Raw genomic sequence first — 14,335 nt, 5'->3', positions numbered from 1 at the left:
GGGCAGGTTCTGGGATTTTATTGGCTGACAAATTGTGCTCGTTTTAGTTTTTCTACAAAAAGCCCCGAATATTGACTTTTTCTCATTTTTTCGCCTCCCTTCTTCTTTTCTCAGGGGAAAAAACGAAAAAATGGGGCACGGACAAAAAAAGGGAGGGGGGGGACCTAACCCAGTTGCTGAAACACACACCAGAAAAATCAGTTTTAAATGAGACTTTTCTCCAAACATTGTAATTACCATAGTAAAAGGAGGGGAGCCATTTCCTCCCAAGAAGGTCCCCCCTCGCCCTGTGGAGCCTGAATTCAATCAGCAGCAGCCTGGCCCTCGGTCCCTGCCGCAAGCCGGCTCCGGCCTTGAGCTGACGCCCCCCCCTGCCCCCTGCAGCTGGGCAAAGCCACCCCTCCCTGGCTGGGCTGGGCGAGGAGGGGAGCCGTTCCCGCGGAGCCCAGCCCGCGCTGTTGACAGCAAACACGAGCTGTTCCGCGGGACCAGTTCAGCCCAGTGTGAGGGTAAATAGATGCGGCTGAGGCAGAGCCTGACCCGTGCGTTCTGGATTCACCTTGAACTGCACAAGGAGATTGTGGCGGGCAGGGCGAGGGGAGCATTCAGGCAAAGGAAAGTGTGTTTCAGGCCTTCCTGATCTCAGAGCAGCTGTACAGAACAGCAGCCGTAGGATCCTTCCCCCTCCCTGGTCCCTGCCCCACATGAACCCGATACCACCTGACAAGCACCCAACACGTCCCGGAGACGGGGCTGAACAGTTCTTAACCCTATTGTACAGCGGGGGAAACTGAGGCAGGGAGCGCTCCGGAACACCACGCTGATGACAGCCAGCTAGCTTCTAGGTATTCAGTACTGCTAGTGCATCTAGGGCCTGAGTCACACCCCAGGCCCCCTGGGCTCGGCACTGCACAAAGAGACGGTCTGGGCCCCGAGGTGCTTACAGTCTAAGACAGGAGACAGCAGCCGGCTAAGGACAGACTGAGGGGGACAGGGAGCACCAGGTCCCGATGAGCTGATACGTTTCTACCTGGAAAGCTGCTGCCACAGCTCACCCCAGCTGTTCAGCCATAGGCAGAAAAAGCCTGGGCCCCCCCTCACTTCCACGGGTGTCAATCAGGAGGAACAATGGGCGCACCCGAGCGCAGAGCTGGGGGAAGTGCAAAGAGAATCAGGCCCAGTTGGTCCTGTCACGAGCACACTTGGGCCTGCGAAAAATGCACCCACCGGTTTTTGCACCTGTGCTGAATTACTGGGGCAGATTCAGCCCCTCTGCCCTGTGTCCACAACCCAGGGGGCTGGGTGGATAACGGCTTTGTCCCCGGCTCATGCCACGGGTGGCCAAGCAATTGAGGCCCTGGACTGGGACTGAGGAATTGAAGACTCCCCCACGCTGCTCTTGCAGGGAGGGACCAGCGGGTCGGTCTCTCTCCAGAGGCCCTTTCTACACAGATTGCCAACCGGGGCCAATTAATGCCCACCATGCTGGCCGTTCGTGTGAGGTGCACACCGGGACGGAGCCTCCCTCCCCTCCAGACTCAGTGCTCAAAGTCCACTCAGTAGCCGTCACCTGTCTCGACTGATGGGCTGAGCTGGAACACGTGCCTTAGAGGGGAAAATGGCCTGTAACCCACCCCCACACTAGCCAGTCCCCTGCAGATTCCTTCCCCTGCATCCCTCGGCCACTCAGCATTTCACAGCAGCAGCGGGGCACACAACTCAGATCCTCCTGTTCCAAAAGCCAAGCCTGGAGAGCATCTCCGGTAGCTGTGTGCAGTGCAGGGCCCATGACACACGCTTGAGCAGTTCTGATTCCATCCAGTGGAGGGTGGGGGTGCTGCATAGACACGAGCCAGTCCACGGGATGCATGCAGGCAGCAGGTGCTGCTGTCGGAGTGGTTGGGGGAAGACTGATTTTGTTTGAAGACTTCAGCTCATCTGTTGCTTCTGCTCATGAAGAAGCAGTGACCTGGGAGCGGTGCACATTCGGGGTCCCAGTGCCCGTTGCAGGGCTGTGTATTACTCTGAGGAGCTATCAGGCTGGGCTGACGTCAGGGAGCACGGAGCTGCTGGGACCTCTTCCGGGAGTTCTCCTTGGGCAAGGTTAGCTGGGAGCATTTGCAAGGCAGGAACCTGAGGCACTGACTGTGTGGGTGGGACACAGACACTCATGTCTGCACACAGAGACAGCCACGCACACCCAGACCTGCAGTCTGCATGTGTCCAGAGCCAGAGAGGAAGACAGGCAAGTAAACACACACGCACAACTAAATACACAAACAGAACCTGATCTCTCTCTCCGTCACACACACACAACTAAATACCCAAACAGAACCTGATCTCTCTCTCCGTCACACACACACAACTAAATACACAAACAGAACCTGATGTGTCTTTCTCACACACACCCACACACAACTAAATACACAAACAGAACCTAAACTCTCTCTCTCTCACACACACACGCACAACTAAATACTCAAACAGAATCTGATCTCTCTCTCACCCCCCCCCCCCACACACACAACTAAATACACAAACAGAACCCGATCTCTCTCTCTTTCTTGCTCACCCACCCACAACAGTTGGGGGGAAGAGGGGTCATGGTGGCGACTGCTGAGTACTTTGCCAAGTGACTTCTATACAGAATTTGGGAAGAGAGAGACTCCTTTGCCATCTAAAGTTTCTCACTGAGCAATCCACTTTCTGGGCCTGATTCTGTTCTCATTTACACCAGTGTAGATCTGGAGTCAGTCCATCGGTTTTGCTGGAGTCACTCCACTTTTACGCCGGCGTCGCTGAGAACAGAATCTGGCCCAGTGCCCTTCTCTTTGGGGTAAATGCCACCCTTTTACTTCAGTATGAAACAGCCTCCCAGACAGCCAGCCTCAGTGTGAGCACCAGGTGCTGTATGAAGCTATGGGGCCCGGGTAGGGACTCAGCCCCATAGCCCCAGGGAAATGGTGCCCTGCCACCATTCCAGGGTCACTTCCTCTCAGCCATTCTGGGCTGGGGGTGCAGCTAACACAAGGAGGAGGCAGAAGACAGAGACTAAACGGGTTCCCGTCCTAGAGGGAGTTAAGGACTCCAATCCAACACCCCCTGGGGGAAGGGAGCCCCCCCGAGCCTGCAGGACAGACACACTCAGTTGCCAGGGTTGTGTAAGGATCCATCTGTGCACTTCCCAGAAACGTGTACCGGGCTCGGCACTTCACCGGAGGTGCTCCAGCCACTCAGAAAGGACAGGTGGGGAAACTGAGGCACGGGGCAGGGACGTGTCTTGCCCAGGGCCGCAGAGCAGGGGAAAGAACCCAGGAGTCCAGCTCCCTCCACCCAGTCGCCTGCTCTAAACACTAGATAACACTGCCGGAGATCCAGGGATGGCTCTGGCTTCACTGTCAAGGTTGAAACTCTTGGGGGGCCTAAATGCAAAGAGCTCGAGTCCCCCCTGCTGCCCCCCGCCCCATACACAGCCCCAGGCTGGGTGCTAGAAGGGCTAACGTTATGGGGGGGGTGAGAACGGCTGTTGCAGGAGGAGGGGGACGTTCTCGCCAGCCTCCCCCCGACGGTACTCACTCAGCCTGGGGTTGGTGATGTAATTCCTGGTGACGGCCTGGGCATGCTCCTGGCTCCCTGCCAGCGCTGCTGGGTGCCCGCCGAGCCTCACCTCTACCTTGGCAGCCATCGCTGGGCACAGCCGGGGCGGGAGGGAGCCGGGGGGTTTTTATAGCAGAGGGTTACGCTCCCCTGCTCGTCCCTCGCTGGCCCACACCGGTCAGACCTGCCCCTTTCCCGGCTGCGTCGCTCTGCCCCCGGCGGGGGTCAGACCTGCCCACACAGGCCCCTGTTGACTGTAAACTGGGAAAGCCTCAGCACCTGGCTGGGAGCCCCGGGCCCAGAGCGCAGGTGAAGGTCACCTGAGAGCTCCCACCTGGGGGCGGCTGAGTGTGGCCGCAGCTCAGGGCTTGGCATTGAGCTCTGGGTGCTGGGAAGTAGGTGGTTTTGTGTGTGGCAGGGGGGTTGTGTAGCTGTGTGCTGGGGGAGTAGGTGGTTGTGTGTGGCAGAGGGTTGTGTACCTGTGTGCTGGGAAAGTAGGTGGTTGTGTGTGTGACAGAGCGTTGTGTGGCTGTGTGCCAGGGGAGTAGGTGGTGGTGGTGTGTGGCAGGGGGTTGTGTAGCTGTGTGCTGGGGGAGTAGGTGGTTGTGTGTGTGACAGAGGGTTGTGTAGCTGTGTGCCAGGGGAGTAGGTGGTGGCTGTGTATGGCAGAGGGTTGTGTAGCTCTGTGCTGGGGGAGTAGGTGGTGGGTGTGTAGTTTTGTGTTGGGGTATTAGGTGGTGGTTGTGTGTGACAGAGGTGTGTGTAGTAGTACTTGAGGTTGTAGGTGGTGGTTGTGTAGCTGTGTGTCAGGGGAGTAGGTGGTGGCTTCTTGTGTGTCAAGGGTGTGCCTAGCTGTGTGGCAGAGGAGTAGGCTGTGGTTTTGTGTGGCAGATGATTGTATAGCTGTAGTCAGCGAGTAGATGGTAGTTGTGTGTGGTGAGGGTTGTGTAGCTGTGTGTCGGGGGAGTAGGGGTTGGTTGTGTGTGGCAGGGTTGTGTGTACCTGTGTGCCAGGGAGTAGATGATGGTTGTGTGTGGCAGGGGGTTGTGTATCTGTGTCCTGAGGGAGTTGGAAGGGTTTTTTTTTTTGTGGGTGGAGCAAGAGTTGTGAAATTGTGTGTGTTTGGAGGAGATAAATGTGTATGTGTGTGTAGGAGGTTTTGTAATGTGTGTGTATGCAGGAGAAGTGTGTGTGCTTGTATAAGTGGTTTTGTGTGTGTGTGTAGGGGAAGACTGTGTAACAGTGTGGGTGGGAAGATGGCTTTGTGTGTCTGTGTGTGCACACACGTAAGGGGAAGATTGTGTAACAGTGTAGGTGGGAAGGTGATTGTGTGTCTGTGTGTGTGTGCACATGTAAGGGGAAGATTGTGTAACAGTGTGGGCGGGAAGGTGATTGTGTGTGTGTGTGTGTGTGTGTGTGTGTGTGTGTGTGTGTGTGTGGCAGCATGGTCAGTCTTTGTGGAGCTTTCAGCATGGCCCAGCAATCTGAGCACTGGCCTGTGAGCCAGGAGCTAACCCATTCTGCCACTGCCTCCGTCTGTGGCCTTGGTCCAGTCACTTAGGGCTCAGCAATTCCCTGCCCCGGTGGGCACAGTGGGGTGGATACAATGGTCATGTGCCCTGTGCTGGGTCCCAGTGCAGTCCCAGTGCTCGGGCAGCCCTGAGGGTGGGGGGTATATGAGACTGGGCTGGACTGGAGAGAGGACTGACGAGAACATTAGAACGGCCAGACTGGGTCAGACCAAAGGTCCATCCAGCCCAGTGGCCTGTCTGCCGACAGTGGCCAGTGCCAGGTGCCCCAGAGGGAGTGAACAGAGCAGGGCAATTAGCGAGTGATCCATCCCATCATCCAGGCCCAGCTTTTGGGCTGGGGCAGTGGAGAGGCAGCAGTACCTTCTCCAGCTTTAATTTCTATGATTGGATGAAAGCGTTGTGAGAGCCCGTGTGTGTCTGCGTGTGTGTGTCACTGTGTGGCTGTGAGGAAACGTCTGTTATGCGTTTTATTTCCCTAGGCCAATCTCTCTGCCACAACAGGGCCTTAAAGACGCCCTCTCTTATACACATCCCCTACCCTGGCCCCATATCTCCTCCCTCCCCCTGGGTAAAAGGTAATAGGTAATAATTGGAGATATACCAATCTCCTAGAACTGGAAGGGACCTTGAAAGGTCATCAAGTCCAGCACCCTGCCTTCACTAGCAGGACCAATTTTTGCCCCAGATCCCTAAGTGGCCCCCTCAAGGATTGAACTCACAACCCTGGGTTTAGCAGGCCAATGCTCAAACCACTGAGCTATCCCTCCCCCCAGGGTTGGTTATCGTCTGCTCTCTCTCAATCGCCGGCTGCACGCACTGGGTTGTTAGTGTAGGGTTGCGCGGGAGCACTGGCTTACTCCAGCGTGGCGGGTTGACAGCATCTATCAGATTTGATTTGTAGAAAGTTGATATTTTGCTGAGCTGGTTTAGAAGCGGGGAGGGGACATTGGGAACCGTGTTTCAATTTTTTCCCCTTAAAAATAGTCCAAGTGGGTGATGTTGCTGGCGTTCTGATGTTCAAACTGTGGGACTGGCTCACAGCGACCGCTTGCTCCGCGCACTTTGACAGCAAGGAAGAAAAGGCAGGTGGGCATCATGACATCACTTTTATTAACCATCAGAAACCACGTTGTTCATTAAAGTTTGACATACAGTACTTATTTTTTCTTTTTCAAATTGTACACGTTACGATACATTTCCAGGATTTATCTCTGGTGTTCAAGTCTGTTAGAACTCTGTGTGTGTGTGAGAGAGAGAGAGAGAGAGAGAGAGAGAGAGAGGGCGGTAGGGTTACAGGGTTATTTCCTGAATGGTTGGTGTTCCTGATTTCAGGTTTGATGGTGATTCATTGACTGGTTAAAGCAGACATCTGAACATTTCTAGATGGGACGCTAGTGACTTTGGAAGGAACTCTCTGTGCAGTAAGGAATAAGCAGCAGTGCCAGCTGAGGATCAGGATTTGAGCCAGGTAAAAATAGGAATTATCCCGTCCCTCCTACCCAGGAGTTTTAGGAAAAATATTTGCCATTTTGTTCTAGGTCCATTAGTGGCTTTCCTCCCCCAGTACATTACTTTCTGCAAAATCCTCTCTGAAGTATGAACAGTTTGTTGGTAGGGTTTTGGGGGAGTTGGTTCGTTTGTTTGTTTTTTACATCCAAACTTGTGACATTTCAAATGCTCACAAAGCCTAATTGTGTCATGACATTTTGGAATTTCAAAACTTTGGAGGCTCTCTTGCAAGAAAACCGGCCCTGTTTGGGGTGAAAGTTGGCCCTTTCTTCCTCGAAATTTACAAGGACAAAAAACAGCTCTCAAAGTCCAATGTGTTTGTCACCAGATCGGACCATTTCCCCCAAATTAGAACAAGACACGAGAAACCTTGCAAAGCTGTCAAACTTCCTCATGAATATTTCCCAGGCGTTTGAAACAAAGGGACTGCTGTACTGGAGATGATTGTCCAGCCCAGGATCTTGTCTCAGCCAGAGGCCAGCACCAGAGAAATGTGTATGAAAGCTGCAGCAGGCAGATATGGGATAATCTGCTCAAAAGTTTCTGCTTTCTAATGCCCCTCTGTGAGAGGAGCCTGACCCTAAAGCAAGAGGATTCTATTTCTGCCAAGTTTGGGGCCTCCAGGCAAATACGAAATTCTTCGTATTTTAATTACAGGGTCTGTGCACAAATTTTGCCGCATGTGGCTGTGTCAAAGTTCAAAAGGTCAGAAATACTCCTCACCAGGAGTAAACCATGCAATGCCCTTGAACATTAACAGGAAGCAGTTTGCTAGCATAAGGCCCCGATTCTAGGTGTTGGTTTTTCAGACAAACGGATTGCAAACAGAGCTGGAGGAAAATGAAAAAGAAAAAAATAGCAAAAATGTATTTTTGGGAGTGTATCGTTTTTTCCCGTCGAAACACCATATGTCAACCAAAAAATGTAATAAACAATGCTGACCTTTGCCAAACTGCCACCAGCCCCAGAGCTTGTAGGAAAACGTAGCGTGAAAAAGCTGTTGCAATTTTTTGTTGTTGCAAGTCAACCAAAAAGTCCAGTGAACAGTCAAATTTGGGGAACTGGAAACGGGCTATGGTAACAAACCCTGGTAAGAATAGAGAGATGTGGTCCAAGCAAAGGTGCCCCTTTGAGGCTCTCAGCCTGGGAGAGAGAAGCTCCTTATTCTGGGCTCTGCCAATGATGTCTATGACTTTGAGCAACTCACAGGCCCCGCATTGTGCCTCAGTTTCCCCATATCTGAAAAAGTGATAGTGACACTTTGCTACCCCCCAAAAGTGCCAATTAGCTAATATTTGCAAAGTGCTCAGACAGTGACATGCACGATAAATATTATTTCATAGATATTGATTTAAAAAAAATGAGTGAAACCTTCTTTATAAAAACACTTATTTTAAATATTTCCCTTCAAAATAGGGGGAGGAGTTTAACACACTGGCTAAGGGTAAGAGACTGGTCCATACAGAGGAAAACAAGTTATTCCTGAGAGCAGTTGTGGAGCTGGTCACTGAGTTAAAGCAGTAGAGATATGTGCTTTTAGTGCCCGATTCAGCAAAGCACTAAATCACATGTTTAACTTTAAGCATGTGCATAAGTACCATTCCCGAACCGGGGTCTGGGTTTTGAAAGATGAATGGTTGACCCCACTAATGACCCTACAGGGGTTTACAAACAGCAACTAAGGGGTATGGGTGGGAAGGAATTTAGGCCAAAGATTCCTTACATAATAAGCATCACAGCATCCTTGGCCGGACAGGGCTTTGCTTTTAACTAGAGCAGGTGGGGAAAATGCCAATCAGTGGCTGCCAGCAAGTAACTAATTTGTAAATATTTTTTATGAAACGTTTCTGTGTTTAGACAAAAAAATGGAGCCAAAAGCTGAGGGAGAATGGATTGAAATAATTGGTTTCTGGTGAAACTGCTCCATTGTTGAAAAGCCAAAATTTTTACGGACCAATGTCTGTTTTCGGTTTGCACTTTTGTTGCTGAAAAACGGGACCCAGGTGAAAATTTCCCATGAAAACAGGCCGTTTGGTGGGAAAGCCGGGTTTGCAAAAGGTATTTTGACCAATGCTGCATTAATTACCTCTCCAGGAAGCCCCTAGGGTTTTGATTTATACAGGGCCGGCTCTACCATTTCTGCCGCCCCAAGCACAAAAAACAAACAAAACAAAAAAAAACCCAACCCCAAAATGCCTGGACTGTGCTGCCCCAAGAATGGGCAGAATGTTGCTGCTTAGCACGTGCCACCCCAGGCATGTGCTTCCTCTGCTGGTGCCTGGAGCTGGCCCTGGATTTATACCCCCCAGGATGAGAAATGACCTTTCCACCACGTAGGGGATTTGAACCTGTAGCTTTACAGTTACAACCTAGAGTGTAGCCTAGCCACACCCACTAAGAGGCCTCGAAAGGTGTCTCCACTCGCCATTGCTTATTCCCCACCCACCTCCTTCCTGAGGGGCAGCATTTCTGGCACAGTGGACGCGGCCCAGTGCTCTGACATGGCGAGTGCGCTAACCCCCCCGTCCTGGGCCCGTGGCAGCTGCTGTCCCAGCCCAAACGCAGACCGGGCTGTAACAAACCCTGAAAGCGCCGTGGCCCCGTTCTGCTAAACACAGAGAGCCGAGCAGGGGAACGGGGATGCAGACAGAGGAGGGGAAAGGGGGGGGGCAAATTAAGATAAAAAGGGGAGCTGGAGAGAGGGAACAGGAGAGCTGGGGAGGGACAAGGGGAACAAATCAGACAGAACCCACGTTCGTGTGTAGCTCAGGGGGCTCCTCCCATCCCAGTTGCCACAGGGTGTCATCAATCCTGGTATTGAGGGTACCACCTCAGCCCCCCTCCCGACCTGTGTCACAGCACCGCCCACTCCCATGATCTCTCTCCCCCACCCGGCGGGCAGCAGCCCTGCACACCCAATCACTGATGGGATCGCAGGGGAAACCCACCCACCCCCAAACATCCAGGGCCGATCCTGCCCGTGGGGACAGTTCCCTGCAACCCACAAGGCATTTGCAGCTGGGATCTCAGTGGGCCCTGGGAGGGGTGCCAGGCGGGCAAGGTCAACTGGCACCTTGCTAAGGATTCCCTGGGCAGAACGCGAGCTTGTGGGTATCGTCCGTCCCTGTAAGGGTTAATCTTTGCGCGCGCGCACACACACACACACACACACACACACACACACCCCTCCATTGGCTCCCAAGACGCAGCAAATATTGCACAAGGCTCCGACCGGGTGAGCAAGTCTGCCTGGGTGTCATGAGATGAAGTGACCTGGGATCCACCCAGCGGGCAGGGCCCGGCCTCAGTGCTACGCAGTGGGATGTGCCCTAGCCTCCAAACTCCGCCCCCTCCTCATCACCCCAACGCAGGGACACCCTGAGCACTAGCAGAAGTGCTGGGTTTGGGGGCTGTGGAAGGGGGGGGGGTGGCTGGGCCCTACCAGGCCAAAATAGTGATGGGTCTGGATCTATCCACTCCTGCTTCCCAAAGCCGGGCCTTTAATGCAGGCGTGGGACAAAGGAGTTGCTCGACCATGCTCCTAAAGGTCACGGGTTCGAGTCACACCTCTCGAGTTCACCCAGCTGCACAATGGCTGCCTGATCGCTCAGCTGAGAGCCGCCAAAGGTGGTTTGCCTGCTGGCCACATCCCGCCCTGGCGTACCGCTGTGAAACTGACATGCCTGAACCGTGTCGGCCCCACCAGCCATTGGCTCCGGGGGCTTTGACTTTGACAAAGGAGGAGTGGCTGGCTGATTTCGCTTGCCAGATACCTGAGAATGGGCTGGATTAGCAGGCTCTGCCCTCAGCCCCTGCTAGCAGTGAAAATGCAGGCCCCGCCTACGGCCCTGATCCTGTGAGGTGATGACCAAACAACGCAGCTGAGGATGGCAGATTTCAACGGGGTGCAAAGTCGTGCTCCTTCCCAAGAATCTTGTCCCCCTGCCTCATCCCTCGCTCCCACATCCCACCACCCCTTAGAGATAGCAAGGTCAGGCCAGGCCAAACACCATGCTAAGCAGCAGACAGCAATCCAAGCACCATACGCCACAGGCCAAATCCTGGCCTTATGGAAGTCATTGGTCTCAATGGGGGCAGCGCAGGGTGGGTAAAGCTGTCAGGATCGGGCCCTAGTTTACAATGGGGGTGGGGGGGGTGGCACCTGTGACTTGTCAATGGCCAGTTGAAGGCCTGTGGGGCCCAACCCTGCCATCAAAGCCACAGATGCCAGGGCCAGAGGGGACCATGTGACCATCTAGTCTGACCTCCCACATAGCCCAGGCCGGAGACCTGCCCCGAAATAATCCCTAGACCCGAGGCTGTCAGGAAAACATCCCATCTTGATTCAAAAATTGTCAGTGCTGGAGAATCCACCCCGGCCCTTGGGAAATGTTCCACTGGTTAATTACCCTCCGTTACAAAATTTACACCTTATTCCAATCTGAATTTGTCCAGCATCAACTCCCAACCATTGGATCCTGTGAGATCTTCCTCCACTAGACTGAAGAGCCCGTAATTAAATATTTGTTCCCCACGTAGGTACTTATAGAGTGTCATCAAGTCACCCCTGAGCCTTCTCTTGGTTAAGCTAAATAGACTGAGCTCCTTGAGTCTCTCGCTACAAGGCAGTTTTCGAAACCTTTCATCCTTCTCCTGGCTCTTCTCTGACTCCCTCCAATTTATCAACATCCTTCTTGAATGGTGGGCACCAGAACTGGGCCCAGGATTCCAGCCGGGGTCGCACCAGTGCCAGATACGGAGGTAAAATCACCTCTCTGCTCCCACTCGAGGTTCCTCTGGTTATGCACCCCAGGACCCCATTAGCCCTTTTGGCCACACTGGGAGTTTGTGTTCAGCTGATTAGCCCCCACAACCTCCCCAAATCTCTTTTAGAGCCAGTGGGGATTCAGCTGCTTGCAGGATCAGGACCAAGAGGGCAGGAGGAAATCCTGAAGCCCTTCCAAGTCGACTCACATGAGGAAGCCTATTGACATCCAGAAGGCTGCTTGCAAGAGCATAAATGTGGATGCCAGGATCAGGCCCTCCATCTGGGCCCAATTCTGAGCGGTACTGACGCTGAGCGCCCACAACCCCTTCGATATTGCAAGAAGCTGCAAGTGCTGGGCAGGTGCTCAGCAGTCCAGCCCTGCTCCCACTGGAGTCGATGGGAGTTTGGCCCCACGTCAGGACTGCAGGATCGGGCCCATTGCTAATAATGCACTTGTGTTCTCACAGCCATTCTTCCCTCCTACGCAGCCCACACATCCTGGATCCACCGGCTTTCTGCCTGGTTCTGTGTCTATATCCCTATTCCCAGGACCCAGCTGGACAGGCAGGCAGGAGTCCTGGCCTGCCTCGACTCCGATCAGTCATGCCCATCAGCAGGACATCAGGCACCCCTGGGTGTCCGTGGCAAAGCAGTAGAAATCACCTATTGCACCGGTTGCATCGGCAAGGAGACAGGGCAGCAGCGAGGCCACGGCGGGGGGGTTAAATTAGAGATGGGGGGAGGGAAACAGGGGAGGGAAACAGCATTCACTGGGCCTCACAGAACCAGCTCAAGGGTGGTTTGAATCTGGGTATTGTCTGATCTGCACTACCACTGCCTGGGGAGTCTGGATCTGAGTCTGATCCCCATTGCTCAGAAATGGGCCAGAACCGACCTTCCACATTCCAATAAGCCTCAGGGGGCTTCTGAAACCCTTTTGTAAAGGCCTGCGCCCGCTTCCCACTTGATAGAGGGCTGAACCAAAACCTGGGTCTGAATTCGGGAGGGTTCAAAATCTGGATCTGGATGACAATTTTTTCTCTTGATCCCACCTGTAAGTTCCAGTTACCGGGGTACTGTACCAGCAATTTCTCTTCTCTCTGAAAACCCTTTACCCACTGTGACACCACGCAAGCTAGAACTGAGGGGGCTGAAACAGGCAAAAGAGTTCGATTTTTGCTTTTCAGTTTGGTTGCTTTGTGCATTTGATGATAAATTTCTGTACAGTCATTTTCAGGCTGTCCCCTGTCCAGTCACTTAGTCTGTTTCACCTGTTGTTTGTGTCCCTCTTTCACAGGTTTCTAAAACAGTAAGAACAGGCGACTGAAACGGCCAGCGGCATGTGGGGTCAGTGTCATGCCTGAAACGACGTTTAACGAGAAATGCTCAATCCAAACTGTTTTGCGGTGCAAACTGGCTTGCTGTCACTGCAGGAAGTTTTCAATGTTTTGAGCATTTGGTTAAACCTTTCCCCTCCACACACAAATAACTCCAAAGGCTGGTTTTCTACAGCCAAGCATTTTTAGTCAAAACCTGAAACATTTTCATTTCGGTCAAAAATTGTCATGGGAGGAGGGAGGAAAATTCCCAGCTTGCTTTGAACTTGGATTGTTCGAAACTGACAAACTTCCCACGGGTGGCATCTCTTTAAGGCAAGGACCAGCCTCAATCTTCCGACACCATCTGAGCGATCTTAAGGGTCAGCAAAGGTCTTGCTAAAGGCTTAGGTCCAGATCTTCCAAGGGATTGAGGTGCCTAACTCCCATAGGCACCAAAATACCTTTGAGGGTCTGGGCCTTCATGACTAACCCACATGCTGTCACTGTTGGTTGGCAGGGAAATGTTTGGGTCTTAGGCTCTTTTCCCATGTCCCTAGCAGAAAAGCCGTCAAAACGTGAGTTAACATCCCTGCGTGGCAGTGTCCTCTAGCAGCCGTATTGTCCAGGCTGGCAGCCGTCCTGGGAGCAGTGTTTATTATCCTGCTTGGCAAGTGGGCATGGACCCTGGGCGGTTGGTGTGATACATGAAATTGGTGACTATCCCGAGACTGTTTGTTAAGAAGCTGTATACAACCGGCAGGGCTCCCCATTCATTTCCCAGCTGGGTATAGACCCTGTCAAAAGCCAACGGCTGCTGATCCAGACACCAGACACCCCTGTTGGGCCTGGGGGGGATGCAATGTTTTGGGTCAGGTCCATCCTTAAAGCTGCTGCTCTGGAACCTGCGTTTGCACTGCTGCAGAAGAGCTGCCAGAAGCCCCCAGGCCTCTCTGCAGTGCAGGAGAACAGTGACGGGGGGGACCGGGATCTGTGCAAGGGGCTCTCTGAGTCCCACTCTTCTCTGTGCCAAAAGTGCTGGGGGGGGACGGACGACTGAAGGGATCATTGGCACCAACGCCAGCCTGTATGTTCAGTACCTGCTTCCTCCTTCAAGCGCACCCCCCTAGCTTGATGGGATTAACAAACCAAGCGAGAGTCGTGCTGTCCCCGTGTGCAACAGGGACAGATTAAGGCAAGATCACAGAGACTGGACTCTGAGCCTCCCCCTCCTGCGATGGGCTCCCCAAACTCTCCCAAGCCACCTAAACAAAGGAGCACAAAGTTCTTTACCGATGGGGAAACTGAGGCACACAATGGGGACTTGCCCAGAGGCAGAGCCAGGAATAGCACCCAGGAGCCCTGACGCCCATGTCTCTGCTCTAACCACTAGCTCCCACTGCCTCTCTACCCAACATGCAGGAGCGGGGATCTGCTCTTCCAAAGTCACACCCCACCCCTGAATTCTGTAACATCTCAACCCCCCCACCCCACCCCACCCCCTGGGATTGGCTTTAGCTGCCAGGGGTTTCCAGTCCCACTTGGCCTCAGTCCAGGTCTGGCTCCATATCCAGGGTATTGGATGATTTTTGGCTCCTGCAATCAAATAGATC

At 53.2% G+C, this 14,335-nt stretch overlaps 1 protein-coding gene across 1 annotated transcript in view; it reads right to left on the bottom strand.

Annotated features, from left to right (window-relative positions):
• LOC123371745 (V-type proton ATPase subunit B, kidney isoform) overlaps positions 1-3,685 on the bottom strand; it is a 77,171-nt gene extending 73,486 nt beyond the window's left edge. The window contains exon 1 of the mRNA XM_045019592.1: positions 3,577-3,685. Within this exon, the coding sequence (XP_044875527.1) occupies positions 3,577-3,685 (109 nt within the window). The remainder of the gene's footprint in view (positions 1-3,576) is intronic.
• Positions 3,686-14,335: the final 10,650 nt, after the last annotated feature.

Source organism: Mauremys mutica, chromosome 5, assembly GCF_020497125.1.
Source record: "Mauremys mutica isolate MM-2020 ecotype Southern chromosome 5, ASM2049712v1, whole genome shotgun sequence".
Classification (NCBI taxonomy): domain Eukaryota; kingdom Metazoa; phylum Chordata; order Testudines; family Geoemydidae; genus Mauremys; species Mauremys mutica.
The sequence above is the reverse complement of the archived record's forward strand: the minus strand, read 5'-3'. Positions and strand labels throughout refer to the sequence as shown.